The sequence below is a fragment of the Bombus bifarius genome, unplaced genomic scaffold, assembly GCF_011952205.1.
Source record: "Bombus bifarius isolate JDL3187 unplaced genomic scaffold, Bbif_JDL3187 scf7180000008119, whole genome shotgun sequence".
In the NCBI taxonomy this organism is placed as follows: domain Eukaryota; kingdom Metazoa; phylum Arthropoda; class Insecta; order Hymenoptera; family Apidae; genus Bombus; species Bombus bifarius.
Window position 1 is genome coordinate 41,000 of NW_022884454.1, and position 17,131 is coordinate 58,130.

At 31.9% G+C, this 17,131-nt stretch overlaps 1 protein-coding gene across 3 annotated transcripts in view; it reads left to right on the plus strand.

Annotated features, from left to right (window-relative positions):
- The window catches only part of LOC117208454 (protein eva-1), a 144,007-nt gene that overhangs the window by 29,823 nt on the left and 97,053 nt on the right, over positions 1 to 17,131 (plus strand). For 2 of the 3 annotated variants that reach the window (XM_033449650.1, XM_033449652.1), the window contains exon 3: positions 7,392 to 7,530. In XM_033449650.1, the coding sequence (XP_033305541.1) occupies positions 7,392 to 7,530 (139 nt within the window). The remainder of the gene's footprint in view (positions 1 to 7,391; positions 7,531 to 17,131) is intronic. The other variant, XM_033449651.1, reaches the window with a different exon arrangement.

Here is a 17,131-nt window from a genome sequence, read left to right on the forward strand (position 1 = left end):
AATTTACTTCTGCCAAGGGCATTTAATTTAAACAATAATTTTCTCGTATATCGTATTAAAGTCTGTGTAAATAATTTGTAATATTTCATAAATTGTAAATGTAATTCCATTTTATCCAATAACCGATACCTTTATCTTTTTTATGTATTTTTAGGTTTTGTACAAAAAATCCACAAAATTTTCATATATATTATTAAACGTACTGAAGTCGGGTTATCTTTGTTCTATTAAAACGTGTTATTTTCACCAGCCAAACGCGATCAGCTATTCCAAATAGAGAACTTTCGCTAATCAAGTAATCTCTGTGTATTCTATCTCAATAATATGACCATCGTCAAATATTTTATCAGGTGGCTGTATTTCACTCTTCAAACACATTGGTTACATTTTAATCGTTAAATATATCTCGCAGTATTCTGATTTTCACACAAGTCCCCATAGAAGAGACAGCTTTTCAGTATATTGAGCTCTAAAACTTTACAATTTTAAAAGGACCAAAAATGTAATAAAAACACTGTGATTATTTCTAAAGAAATTAGACTTAAACCGTTAGAATATCTACTAGATCAAAAACGCAACGTGGCCTTTGCGAACCAGAACAATGATTTTCACCTCCTATCTGCGTCCCGTTGATTTCTATGATATCCTGTTTTCGGGACGATAGAGGAGCGAGAGTATCGTTAACGGAGGAATTAATGGGCCACCGGATAAGCGTCAGAGCGTGTAAGGCTACGCGAGGGTGACTGCGACGAAAGAGGAGAGACGTTTCTGGTTAGGGAAAGGAGTGAGTTAAATAGGTGAGCATCGATGTACGGCGGAAATCGATTTCTCCCGCGGGAGACTTTCTCATTCGTACGTGAAACGCATGGAAACAGGTCGAGCCTGAAACCCCAATAATTAAATGCGTGCTAGCAAATATTCGATCTGTGAACTGAACGTACCGAGTCTTTCTCGTCTTTCACTTTTTGTTTCATGTGTGACGAGTCAAATTGGATCGTGGTTAGATTTTTCAAAGGTATTTCTGGTATAATATTGATACCCGTTTGCAGTATAACATTTGTTGGATTCATACTTCGTTGGGATTGATTCATTCTGCATTTCATTCGCTTTTTCTTTTTAGGAATACGCGAGATTGCTTTCCGTGAGAATTTGAATGACACAATGAGTGCAGTGAAATTGGACATGTGTCGCGATACAAAGTTTCGGCGTGAATTTTATTTGATGCACTGTTTTAAGGATTCTATGTCAGGATTTGTGGTTTTAGTATGATATCGTTGATTTTGATCCTTGGAAAGAATGTATATAGGAGAAAATCGTGCAATACCGACCATACAGTACTGACTAAAATTAGTTCTGGTTTTTTCACCAGATATTCGCTCTTTTTTTTTAGTAAACGAATGAATTTGACAATTCTATGTAACATATTTCGGAGCCATATAATTTATTCCATTAATTTCGCTATTCTGACATGTTAGAGGCATATGTCGATATTCCGAGTGGTAAAAGTTATTTTCTAGAGCTGATATTTTGTTTCTCAAGTAGGTAGATGATTTCTTTCTATTATACAGGGTGGTTGGTAACTGGTGGTACAAGCGGAAAGGGGGTGATTCTACACGAAAAAAGAAGTCGAAAATATAGAACAAAAATTTTTTTAATTTTTTTTTTAATTTTTCCATCGAGACAACGATCTACAGTGAGATCCGTTATAACGAGACGTGATAAAGTGCACGCGTGCCGAGCGAAAATTCAAAGTCGATTTTCTCGAAAACAAAGCCTCAAACGAAAAATTTTTATTTTCGACTTCTTTTTTGGCGTAGAATCACCCCCTTTCCGCTTATACCACCAGTTACCAACCACCCTGTATATGCTATATCTAGTCTATTAACTGTAATTATTATCCCCAGTTTTGTAATTTTCTTTGTACATTATATACATTATAATCTATAATTGTTTTCACGTTTGTCGTCCAGTATCGAGTAATCAACTGTTGACCAGTACAAACCAAGTGTCTTTTTACGTGTAAATTAAATCTGTTGGCAACTGGAATTAAATTAGAAGATGTTCAGTTAATCTTTTTGATGCCTTTTCACATAGAAAAATGTTTGAAATTCCAAAGTAAAAAAAAAAGGGGGGATATCATGAATATGAAACATGAGATTATGAAAGACAGAGGAGATCATGAATGCTACTCCGAAGATACTCTTCGAAAATAAAATGACCCAAAGATAAACCGGTGAGGTTTTCAATAATCCAAAAACAATGAATGTGAAGAATAGGCACACTTCGAATGCATAGACCAAGATAATATTAATTATTTGATTGCGATATTTGTACCAATAAAATTTGAATAAGAATGTATTCTAACATTTAAATGTTAACGTTTTTTAACATTATTGTTCCTTAAGACCGAAAAATTTATTAATCAAATAATTGGTCGGATTTTTCATTTCCTACAAATTATAACATTTTTACTCTTGCAAATTATTAATTCCTATTACTGAATTTGATAAAATTAACTTCTCTTATTAGGTCCTATTTGTATTACAAACTTATTATAAATTTTGATCTAGTATCGATTCTAGAACAAGATATAACAAAAAGCCTACAGCGGCAGTACTACACGATGCAATACGATTGCACTCCTCTAGTGCATGTCTATTAGTTTCAAGTATTTCACATATATTAACAGTAATCTTATATATATTTCAAAAGATAAGCGAAAATGTAATTTATAATAGTTAATTAATTCCGATGATAAGATATTAAAATTTACTGTTTCTAAGATTCTTGGTCTTGTCCATTGCGATAAATAAATGAATATATAAATATATATTTATTTATTTAAATCAAATCATCGTTAATTTTTTTGAAAATATTTTTAAAATAAAATATTACCTTTGATGCATTTATTAGCTCTGTCAGCTGAAAAAAAGAAGTTCGTTTTATAATACGTAACTCGGTGAAAAACTCGATGCTATTTTACAATTTTAAAAGCAGAAATAAAAAAGGACGGTGTAATATATTCTTATCGAAAAAAGTTCAAATATTCGGCAAACATGTGGATGTCTGCACTTTGAAAAAATATAAATAAATTTTACATGATTTTACACTATTTACAAATTTTACAATATCCTTTATCTCGTATAAATTATTTCTGGAACGAATATGCTTACCTTGGAGTTTTCTATGAAAGCAAGATCTCAGGAATTTGAGACGACATCTTTTAGAAGCAATCTTAAAAGGAGGATAAACAAAATTCCAAAAATCCCGGCAGTGAAAACTTTCCGATTATATCATTTCTCTCGTTTACTTTTTGTAAAACACACTTCAATTCACTATCTCTATCTATCTCACTATATATCTGACCATCATAACAATTGCAAATCAACAAAACGCCATTGTTTTACTCTGTACCGAAATTTAATACCACATCTGAAATTTTCAAAAATAAAAATAATAAAACCGCTGCCTAAGTCTTTCTTATATTCTTAATACAATATAACGATAACAAATAGAAACAGCCATACAGCGATGAAATAATGATGTTTTATGCAATGTTTTTGAACAACAACAGTTGTCAATCTAAAAACTTAATTAATCAATTTCCAAACCAGAAACGATGCTAACCAGATAACGAGCCTCCGAAAAGTATCACGATATTCGAAGGTACACATAGGTATATTCATACTTGGCGATTTTTTAATTAATTTTTCGTTTGGCACAATTTTGGAGACAGTAATCGATTTCTCAGATTAATACTGGTGAAGCAATAATGCGAGTACCGTCAGAGCAACAAGATTGTTTGTCTTTAGTATCCTGCGCATTTCGGTGAGACAGAATACGGACTTTTGGTATCCAAATACTGTGAGGTACGGAAATAAGCGTTTTACTGTTTAAAATTTTACTTTTTACTACACAAGTGATAAAAAAGATTCGAATGATCGAAACGTAGAATATCATCCTGCCTATGGTTACTAGGCCACGTTTGTTCTATTAGGAAGGTAACTGTCTTTGATGGTAATTTAAAAAAGAACGCTCGCGTATTGTTCTTTACAAAATTATACATACAATGTGAGATACAATGGTTAATTGTAGATTTAAGATAGAGCGTATAATATCGTCGTAAGTCTTTCATAGTTCTTTTGTACAAGTCTCAGAAAAATTACTTATAGAAATTGCTTATTAATGCAATTTGTTAGATTACAAATTTTTATGTAAATCCAAATTTGTATGAACATAACTAAAGAGAAGGAACAGATATAGATAGGAATTTAATAAATAAATATAATTAATATTTCATATTAACAACTATCAATATTGTAATCAATAATATAATATAAAAATATTATAAGAAATACTTATCCAGCAGCGTAGCTTATCGTTCAAGCAGTCTCAAGCGTCATTTTTCAAAGTTCTTTCATTAACAAACAAAAAACTGCGATAGAATATCAACGATGGGCGTGACATCGAAGACGCGTTTGCCCTTTCTCCACTTCTTTGCCATTAATTCGCTTTTGTCGAGCTGCACTGTGTCATGTGACGATACGAAGGAGAGAGCACAGAGGGTTGGACACAGCGTAGAAAGGGAGAGCACAGGCTAACAAAGGTACAAAGAGGAAAACAGTCGAGTTGCATCGAGAACCAGGGTCGTGCACAATACAGTCTCAGAAGCGCTTTGATGTCTAGTCGAAATTAATGTGGCGTCCCCCTTTGGCCTGACGCGGTTATTGCAATTGCTGCGGCAAAACGAATGCAACCGGAGTAAAGCAAAAAAAGTTAGCGCGATGGAAGAGAGAAAAATTGTACGACCAACTAAGGTCTCCGCTGGTTCCAGTTATATTAAGATTGCCACTCAATTTTGCGCCAGTTACATACCCTTTCAACTAACTCTCGAAATTCGAAATTCATTTTGAATTTTAGAATTTTTATGGACTTTCTATTCCTATAAACGACGTTGTGGTTTTTATGAAGATCTTCACGATGAATGAAATTGGGATTACTGAAATGTGTGGATAGATTTTGTCTTTGTCCGAGAATATTTAGTAATAATTATTGATGTACACCCTCATTAAAAGATTTTAGAGTAGTTGTTACGTTTGCTTTACTTCTAAAATGGAAATTAATAAGAAGATGATAAATAATTATAGAGATGAGGCAAATCATTGATTAATGACTAAAAATAATGTATCAAAGAACCGCATTATTTGTGAAATAACTGAACAACAATGTGCTAAAAGTAGTATAAGATGAGAATTGTTGTAGTGTTAAATCCAATCTCTTAATCACTTTCGTATTTTCACGAAAATTTATTTTATTTTTTAATGAGCATTATGATTGAAATACTTTTCCATATTTTTCCATTTCTTTTCCATATGGAACACATATATAATTTACTCAATTATTTTATATGATTTTATAAATTACCTGATTTTTTCAAATAACATTTTTTAAAGTACTAGTTGCTTCTTTCATGATTAATCCTTTTACGACTATGATCCGATATGTACAAATTCGAAAAAAAGAGGCTCGTGGTGGATTAAAGCTCATACGTGTGTCGGACTAGTATTATTGAATATTTTTTCATGTTTCTGACTACAACATTGCAATAATAGAATATAGGATCGATACCGCACCTATTGGAAGCGAAAGGGATTTAGTTCAAGGCAATATCCACTGCAGAAAATATTTAAAACCGATAGGATTAATTTTAAATAAAATAGAAAAAGAAATGCGTCTATTCATTTTTATTTAGAAATGAAAAAGAGAACATTAATTTCAAGCTGGTATAGAAGTGACGTTCTACTTTGTATTAATAAAATTTTCTGTTATTTTATGTTATCGGGGACATTTTCGTTGAAATCAATATATGTATATATTTTTATATTTTTTTCAATCAATTGTATTTCGCTGATCCTACATCAAGCTTGACAACTGTGCAATGGTCAATGACAGAAGCTGAATCAGCGAATTTTTACTATCACTACCAGCGACATACGCATTTTCAAGAAGCAAAAAGTAGGTCGCTGAGATCCTAAGAATCAGATGTCATTGAGTTTTCCTTACATCTTAAACGCTGCACTTTAGAGCTGTACATGTAGGAAACAGGTTAGCATATGGATTTGAAATGAAACGTTGTCGAAAGCATATTCATTTTTTAATTTCAGAATAGTTTGCATAAAAAACCTAAAAGTTCCTTTTTTGATGTAAGTCTTCACTCTAGACATATTAACAATTCCAACGCAAAGGTATAACAACAAGAATAATTAATAACAGAAATTGTCAGTTAGAATATTTTTACACATTTTGCAATCCGCTCGCTCTATTGTTAACTTCGTGTTAGAATTTATCGCATATAACGACCAGAAAATTAATTCACCGTATAAGTATAATTAACCAGAGGAAATTTTCACGATTATTACGAATGTTACGCGATTCCAATACAGTAAAATATCATTCGTCATGCTTTTCTACGTAGTAGAGTTGAATAAATTCGAGAAACAAATTAATCATTAACTTAATGGATACAAGATTGGAACGTATTGCTGTTAATATCGCCCAAGTAAATTGGTTGCGTATGCATACGTGCTCTCGTTTATTGGGAGAGCGTGTTTGCGTTATTTGGTGTCTCGCTGCAAAATATGTAATCACACAGCAGTAAATTACACATTTTGGGTAGAACTCTGTTGATACTATGACATCACATGTTCTCGTGGTCCTAAACTACTGCACTGTATACATGTCAGAGTGCATGATCTGCTTGCGAGCGACACGTACAGAGCATCAAAGGATCGTATAACTGTCAGAACGATTCTACTGAGTAAAAGTAATACAGGATATCAGAGAAATTGATTCTGAAATTCATACTTTCAGCTGAATTTCGTGACATTTCATTATTACGTAATGTATGTAGAACTGGGAATTCTTCTAACATAATGTCGAGCTAAATTATATATTAATTTCTGAATTTTTTATTTAAAATCGTCTTAATTTTTCGACGTTGATACTTACAAATTTAATAAATACTTTAGAGTAAATATACTTAATACTACTAATTACTAATATTAAATATATTTAAAATAATACTTTAGAAAGGTAAATTTATGCCTAATACAGTAATGAAAAATTATTTTTAAAAAATAAGAATGCTATACATTTAAGAGTTAAGCTATTTTTTAAATATGATGATGCTTATCTTTATATTTAAGAATAGTTTAAGGTAACAGTACATGAATTTAAAATAAACAGTTTACCTGATAAAATTACCAACAATACTCTGTTGAATATATTATATAAAACGTTCCTTCTTGAAATTACTGCGTTGTAATTTTCTTAGATTATAACCAATACTAGCATTATCGTAAAGTGAGCGGATCGTCTGAATGACGCGTTAGTACTCACTGTTGCAGACGGTTGTGGATGTTTGTCACAAGAAGAGGCAGTGCAAGTTCAACACCAGTCCAGAAACCTTTCAGGGTGATCCGTGTCCTGGATTGCCGAAATACATCGAAGTCGCCTACCAATGCCGTCCTTGTAAGTAATCATGCTTTCCTTCTTATTATTTTTTTTTCTGTTTGGCATACTCTGAAAACTGTCCGTATCTATGTTGAGATCATTTCTCAATAGCAGTACATATTTGTGAAGTGAATTTTTAAATACATATCTTGATGAAACATATGATAAATTAGCAAAATGTGTTACGTCCACTCGGTGCAAAACTTTCTAATATGATGGCGAAAGTTTGAACTAAAATAAAATTGCCAAACGTGCATACTAAGAATATATCATAGATTTTATTAACACACTAATAGTTTGCATGATATTGCATTAGAAAATGTATAGCTCGTATACAGAAGTAATGATTTTAAGTAGAAACAATCAACATTGGTCAGACAATCTGGCAATTGTACATTGAACCTCTTGATATCAACAGAAAAGAAAATTTTCAGAATAATTACTTAGAAAACAATTAATATTTTAATGTTCAATGTTAAATTACATGTAGAAATTTCAAGTACTTAAAATAACATCGCGTACCAGCTGAAAAGAATTGCTTGTATAGATGTTATTCTTTAAAATCATTCTTTAGTGATATTTAAACTGTCAAATATTACATTCCACATCATTTTTTGCTACTTTAGAATGACTTTCATATTTGGAATTGAGTTCTTGAACAGAGTATTTCGTGTATCTCTTGTATAGTATCTCTCTGTACTACGTTCTCAAAGTGATATGGTCGCTGTATATCTTCCAGATAAAATTGAAAGGTACATCATTATTATCGTGTAACGTTTTGTCAAGAAACGTAAAACATCTTTAATTTAAGATCTCGAAGAAAACTTGAGATCTCTTTAAGCTTTAATTGCTCATTTCATCTTTCCTCCTATCCATATTACATAAATTGATCTTTTTAAAGTTAATTTTCTGAAGTACTAAGAATGACATTGACGATCAGGTAAGTGACTCTCTCATTTTGAAGATGATGGGTAATAAAGAGAATTTAAATGGTCTACAGTATCTATCATTATAATCTTGCAGATTATCATTATAATCATTATATCCTTCGCAGTGCGCTTTTATAAATGACATATCTATCATTAGATGCTTGAAAACTTAGTATAGAAGACGAACTCAAAGAATATTTTATGTGCTTCATTCTAATAACAGAGAATGAGAATATTTCTGAATGCATACAATAGATTTACAGCATAAATGATTATACAGTAGAAATTAAAGTAAGTAGAAATTAAATAAGCTATTATATAAACCTTATTGCTTGCCGTTTGTTATATACGTACATGTGTATATTACGTCGTTCATGTACATATATACATTGCATGAAATGTATGTTTTAGAATCTACTTAAAATTTAAAAAAACACTATTCTTAATTCACAAGACTCGTTAATTGAGATATTCTCAACGTACAGGAAACTATGCACAAAAGTAATCGAACTGATGACGAATGTAATATAAAAAACCAAATTGTAAGAATGGTCAAGACCCATTTGCGCGAACGTAACGCGAGGTCCGTTTTCGAGACGAGGTCGTTTCTCCTCGTAGCACTTGTCGATGCCGTTTTTATGAACGCATCGGACATTAGCCCAATTAAACGTGAAAAGCACGGATATCGATGTAGCTTTGGGAAGATTCTTTTTGTAGTTCTATTGATGAACGTCATTTGGATCGTGCTTTGTCTTGAAAGATGTACTCGTAAACATAACAAGATAGTAAAATTGTTTGCGAATTTTTCCTATAGCTACATTAAAAAGAAGTTAAAATATTATTTGGCAAAATATGGTAATAGAAAAAAATAAAAATATAATATGTATAATAAAATATAAAAATATAATATGTATAATAAAAAATAAAAATATGATATGTATAATAAAAAATAAAAATTTAATATTTATATATAATTATGTCTAAAAATGAGAAAATAAGTTTTGCAAAATTATTACATGCGAAATTATTGTGGTAGAATTTTTGCTGTAATCGAGAAAATTAAATATAATTGCTGACAATTTCTTTTTTACTTCTATTTATTTTTGTTTCACCAACTAGCAATTCGTTATTTATAGTTATAATATTTTTAACAATTTATGGATATGTTACGCTATAAATGTATGTAGTATCGTGGACGAAAGGCCTGGGAAATATCGGGCGAACTATGAACAGTGTCGCGAGAGCCGAGGCGCCGTCGGGCCCATCAATGTGTCATCGGTCTTTTCAAGTGCATAGTTTCGTGGAAAAGACCTACGTGACCCTGGCTACGAGCGTCTGCGGAATACGTGTGCTGTGGGCCTAGGAAAAGGACAACAGAGTGTTAGTCGAGGAGCAGAGTGCGAGTCGAAAAGCAGAGAGTTGCGAGTCGAGGAGTCGAGTGCGAGTCGAGCGGAGACGGAGGTTGCGAGTGGCGTTGCCGAGAGAGTGTGGATTGCGCTGTTTTCTGTACGTTTGGTATGAATAGTTCAAGTTAATCAACAATCGTCTTTTCTGTCTGATTAACATCTCTATTGTCCACTCTTTGTAAACATATTACATCACGATATTACATGTATTAAATATTAGTAATATAGTAAATGTGAATACATAAAAAAAAAAATAAAAATAAACGAAAAATGTGAATACATTTATTAGTAATAGTAAACATTTTTAAATTTAATCTATACTTTTATTCAAATCTTACATAATTGTATATATTAACTATCTGTATGTAGTACATATATATCTTTATTAAATTTTACGATTTCATTGTCACATTGTATTAAATTATATTACGTAATATGCAACCCTGTATCATTATGTCCCATTCGTAAAGATTCTGTTTTAAACGGAATGTACGATTATCGAACTAAATCCCGTTGTTTATTTTTCTTTTAAAATATGAGTTCATCTAGTGCGGTAAGGGTGGCAATATCACATAAATATACACAAATCCTACAATATACTCCCGAGATTATGAAGTTACGCTTTTCACGACGCCGGCGACATTTCAACATTCCGTAGCTGCTGAATTAAAAGATACATTTGCTTTTTTGCTCTGCGGATCATGAAAAGGCAATTCAAATTTCATTATACATATGCATATCTTGTTGTTTGATATTGATATTTTGTAAAATATAAGCGATTGGGTGGAAGTTACATACATATAACATAAAGAAAATAATGGGTAAATTTTGTGATGTTTTTTGGATGTTTTCTGAATGGTTATAAAATTATATTTTGATAAAATTACGAATTTACATGGTATGGTTTGTCTGAGGTGATATGAGAGTTTTAGGGAACACATAAGTTATTAGGGGTTGTAGAATTTTATATGGTATGTAGTTTATTGAATTTCCCCTTTCGGCACTAAATAACTCGCATCATCTTTATTAAATCGCATGGAATTTTGAAATACTGCAAGTAATAGATCAGCATTATTTGCCTACGCAATTGTTTTACATGTCAGTTCCAACGCGATTATTTCTTATCGAAGATTTTGAACAATTACAATATTTTTTATGAATATGATAATATTGGAAATTTTATCATTTTGGTTATTATCATCTTGGTTATTAAAATTCTCTTGCAATTGATGTTTCAAATTACTATAATTAACCTAAAGGATATTGAAATTTTACTTCCTTTTAACCAGTTTCACGATACAAAACTAGTTCAATGATAATAAAAAAAATATCAACATTTGATATTTAGACTGAACTCAACTTTTTCATCGGAATTTTCCTTAAGTCTGATAACTCGATTCTGTTTTAATCGTAAACCTCTTAGTATTAAATGTTATTAAAGGCAAATTGATTTTAATTAGGCCGATTCTAGTAACTGCAAAGATGACCATGCTGAAGATTTAACAAATTCCATTAAAATTAACAAATTCCATATTTCCATATTTTAAAATCGCACCTGTTCGATAAAAGAATATTCAATTCCGATATCTCAGAATTACATATCTCTCACCAACATTTATTAAAATTCCTTTTCCTTCCATTACTACGGCCTCGTTTTAATCAAAAACCCTAAGTCACCACGATGGCCAACGAGCAGGAAAGGCGGACCATCCGGATGTAGCGCGTTAGCACAGTAAATAACAAGGTGAGCGTAGTAGGTGAATACCGACGTCCATGGAGCGTGAAACACGGAACGGAAAGAATTAGTGCGTCCTGCGGCAAAAATTACTTGGAGCTTGTTACTGCAACAGGTTGTCGCCGTATTGTGGATGCACGGATCCGTATGGTCGCATTCCTACACCATTAATATACGTACTTTACAGGGCCGTGTAATAAACATGGCGCCCTATTTTACGTTCTTACCACGTGGTACCCTAATATTTCATTTTCCTGGTCCTTCTGCTTCCGTGCTAAGACTAGTAGGTTTCATCACATACGACGCGCAAGTATATTTTGGTGATTAGCGTTACGACCCATCAAGGATTTAAATACTACAGATGTTGTGTCATTTATAAAGTCGAAGGATTACCAAACGCTTGACTGTCTGAATTTTGTTCATTATCACATAGGTACATATAAACCCATAGATTATTTTATTATTAAATTCTATTCATTGTATTGTAAAAATTAATTTAGTCCAATTATTTTGCTCAATGATGCATGCTTATTTGTCAAAGATTTCTACATTTAAAGTTAGTCAACTATTAAAACCTCCGTTATGCTAAATTTTCCGTTAAATTGCTGCAGTGAAATAAAAATTTTGATTCCTCTTGGAAATATAAGCGGTTTGAAGTTAAAAGCTAATTGCTAAGGGTAGTGATTAGCACTGCTTAGTGCTGAGTCCTTAGGAAGGACTAAAGTCAACATTTATCAACGAAACATGGTTTCACAGACTTTTTTTAGCTAACTATTTGCATCCTTCACAGAGTGATATTAAGTTTCGTGTATTTTAAAGTTTATGATATTGTATGCATGTTTTCCAAACATTTGCACAAGTAAGTGTTTCAAAAATTAATCTAACCTAAACTTTTATTTTTACCTAAGTACATAATTAATTCCGAATTTCTCAAAAAGCAAATAACTTAGAGGTTCGTTACCCCTATTGAAAGACAATGAGTATGCTACTGTAAGTGAATTATATGTATTCAGTGCATCCTTACATCTTCAAATTTTGAATAAATGCATAAAAATCCGCAGAATAATAATAACTATAATCACTTTCCGTCACTTTTTAACATATAAAGTTGATGAATGTGGCTTCTGACTGCCTCAAATAACGTTAGATCAGTTCTTTTCTATTTTATACCTAGTGTGTTACATTATGTGCTGGGTGGCTATCAGTATTGTACAGTAGCTGTCGATTGTGACAAATGTCGATAGTGACGTTGCCGCTTGGTGGATAGACGCGCATTACATCATATTGTCCGTTCCATGTAATACAGGAAGTGATATCTTGGCGTATACGCGTCTATGCAGCGACGTCCAGTGGACAAACGGTCCTCTGTTGAACGGTTCTCGATCGATCGTCATGGATGTCTTAAGTGCCACTCGAACCATGATGCCCAACTAATAGAACTCAGAGGAATTCGAAAGTAGAAAGACATTTAAGACACGTCCAGGAATTTTCCTTAGGTGGAATTTTAATTTACGCGGGGAATCTTGCTTTTCGATGAAATCGGAATTTTCATCTGGTTTTGATTTGACAGTCTCGTTTTTCGGTCTGGTCTTGGTTTTGATAAGATGGATTCAATTGGCCCTGGATTAGCTATGAAATATATAAAAATATTTCGGTTTTGTGAATAAATTTAAAGATGTTTGACATTATTCCAATTCTGTCGTTGTTTCTTTAAAAATTAGGACATATCTGATGTATGTATGCATATTGAAGAAATACAATAAGAGAATAAAATTTCAAAATTGTACACACGATTCAAATAAAATAAAATAAAATCTTATTTATCGTTACGGACTAAGAAACTTTTAGTTTCTTTATCGAATCAATTTGTCAGCGAAGATAAATTAAATAGTGGTTAAACGATAATTGGTATCCAAATACTTAAATAAGAATACAGATATATACGTACTCCTATACACTAATTATCTGAAACTTCATTAAAATCACTTCTTTAGGGAGATCATGCGACGGTTGCAAAAGCTCCTTGTAACTTCCGAAGTACCTCGAAGGTAAACAAATCCTTTGTTCATAGTTAATGGTTTTGTTAGAGCAATTCCAAGCAATAATATTCCTAAATACGTTATGTGTGTAATACTATCGCCAGCATACTTAGCCAGCGTACTGGTGACATCCGTGTACTAAAACAATTAAATCATTTCAAAGTACGTTCAACTGTGTTACCTACATTAATCAAACAGTGCTAAGGAGGCACGCTTGCATGTATTAAACGGTTCTCTATATGTAAAATACTACACTATGTTCCACGAAAGAGCTTATTTCCGAGGATTGAAACTGTTTGTTGGAGAAAGTTTCGAAATGTTCAAATTTCAAAATTTAATTTTTCAAAGTAAATATAAATATTCTTTGTTACTTTGTACGATTGTTCTCTGATTTCTTATATTTAGGCTGCAGATGTTTTTGCAAATTTATATTTTTGTGAACGCAATTAGACAAAATTACTAAAATGGTGGAATATAGTTTCAGAAAACAATAGATAAGACATTATTACGATAAAATTGTTGTGTACCGCGTTTTTTAATCAAGTTTTCAGTTCCTATTTTATAAAAAGAAGCTCCATTGTTCTTGATTTCAATTTGAAAAAAGAAACCATTATTTATAAAGCGATCGAATAAGTAAAACCGTAAGACTAAATTTGTAATGCTTCGTGGCGCGTAGGGAATATTGATCCAGAAAAAACAACAATGATTCCGTTGCAACGAGTCTTACAAAAGGTAGAAAAAAAAAAAGTAGGAATATGAAACGAGATTCTGTCGATCGAATGGTTAAACAGTTGGCTTTGTAGATCACAATCTTTCGCTGTGAGAGATCGATTCGAGTAAATCGATGATACGCGAATGGATTCTGAACGAAAATCTGTGTCACGTGTCGTAAGCGTGCAAATTGCTTGTGCCAGATTAATGTTATCGTGTTGAACATCCTGAATCGACATTTAATTAAATAAACGACGCGGAACGAAAGTGTTTTGCTCGCTTGCACTCGTGTCTATCACCAACTGGTCACTGAATGATTGTCATTAAGTTTAATTATTCAACGATTAGATTAATCATCGCACGTTCAGAAAAACCTATGTGTTGGTGTGTATGTGTTGCGTGTGTTTAGAATTTGGAAATTAAACTGTGATTACGAGGATAATAAGGTGGAGCGTTCGTGTGTTAATAATGTGGTGGAATTAATATGATGGATTCGAATAGCTGTCAGTAGTTCGTTCGCCAGAGGAGGTAACAGTAGAAACACTGATCTCCAATATGTATTTAAATATACTATGTGTATATGTGAATAGTTACGTGTATAGTTACACCAGACATGTTAAGGGTACCTATTTGTCACTGACAGCCTTAATTCTGTCAAGAACACTTGCATGTTTTTGATAATTGTAAAAGCAATTCTAATGTCAACCATCATTCTTCCTATATGTCAATTTGACACGTTCCAATAAATGTAAAGCCATTGATTATTTTTTTCATTACATTGATTTGATACCAAGAACAAATTAAATTGAGAACATGAAGTATGATGCTCGAGAATGACAGTGTATTGACATTCATTTACAACAAAAATTATTTCCAACGTATCAACACGTTTTGAAGATGTTGTATGACGAAAGAGATATCCTACTAAATATTAATGCTTGATTCAAACTCGACATTTTAGTTTTGAAAAATCGATTTGTATCATACAATTTTCATACAAATGGAATTTTGCAGAAGTGTAATATTTATCGAAATGAAAATATGATTTTATTTGGTGTCTCTTTATTATATCACTTTACTTGGAATTACTCCATACTGTAAAAGTCAACGTAGAAATAAAACAACGAATGAAAATAGCTATATGTTTATTGACAAATAATTATTTCGCAACTCTCTGATTTGTATTCTTCCAGAAAGTAACATAGGCACATCGTAGCAATACATAGGTACGTGTCTAACAATGATTTGAAAATACAGTATTAATTTTCGTTTGCCATTTTTTTCTGCCTCTCTGATAAAATTGCTTACAATCAATTTTTACACTGGCAACTTTCGATACTAGCTGTTCACACCAGTGGCAACCAGTCATTATTGATTTCGCAGGGTCAAAACAACTTCGATATACACTATGCACCGTATTCTGCACGCGTACCATACCATGGTCTATACTCTTTCTTTCATCTCCTTCTCTCGTTCTCTTATTCTTTCTTTCTCTCCATGCAGTCACGTTTTTTCCGTGGAACAAGTTATACAGTAAATCCATTAAAACAATGAACACTAACTCCAATATAAAATATCCTTCTTCGCGTTGCTAACCGAAACGCTCTGACAATCATAATTAAAACACTCCAATTTCTTTGTGAATATGCGTTATGCGTTTCTGACGAATAGTTGAGGTTATCAATTACGATTAGCACCGGTAATTCTTATTTTATATGCTGACACAATGTCTCGAATATTTACAAAAATAAGAAAACATTTTGAAAGATTTAGCCATTTGATTCAGCTAATCACGATGTTTCTACCGCTTACATTTATTAAAATTGTATACGTAAATTTTACTTTCTGTAAATGCTTTTTTGACAAAGTAAACAAATACAAAAGTCGATAAAAGGCCCTCAATACTAACAACAATAATTATTGTTCAGAAAATTAAAATTAAATTGGATCGTAAGTATAATTGGTATTTATCCTATTTCAATTATGACTTGAATCAAGAGTGAGGCCCTAAGCCAATTTATTGAGTAACGTAAATTGAGAAAGATATAGGGAATAACGTTAAGAACTTCTTTTAGAGTGCTCCTCTTTGTTGAGGGGAAGATTTAGGTTCAATCCTGATATCGATTGAATTTATTTAATAGACCCTTAGATAGTTTATTCGACGAGTATTTCTTTTCGCTGACACTTGATTTTGGCGTCTCTTAAATCTGTCCAAGTGTTAAATGGATGTAGAGGTTCTTACCTGCATTCTTACCTGAATAAGGGTTTTCAATTCCAAACAACCTCACCGTTTCCTGGAAGAAGCTTTATTAATTTGTATCCAGCAAGGCGGTAATTCATTTACTTAAATTAAATTTGGTATCAAAGCAAAACTTCAATGAATTATTTTTAGTTTAAGATAGTAAAATTGCAGCAATATAAACATATACATATTATACTAGGTTTTGTAAATTACTAGAATATCTACGAATAGACATATTTCGTTGATTACGTGCGATACTGATTAATTTTAGAGCTTCAAACCACAAGTAGATTAATTTGTTGTCTTATAAGTTTTTATTTCACAGATACGCTATTTCATAGTATTTTGGTTTCACTTACATAAAATATTTTTCTTTTACTGTAAGTATTTTTAAAATTATGTTGAAATATTAATTAAATGTAATTCTATTAAATTGTCTAACAATAATAACTTATTTTACATAAAATATTTGATAATTTCGCCTCAATATAAGTGTAAAAAGAAAATGAAAAAATAATAGAAGAATACATATAATAGTAGCACTGAATTTTCCAGGG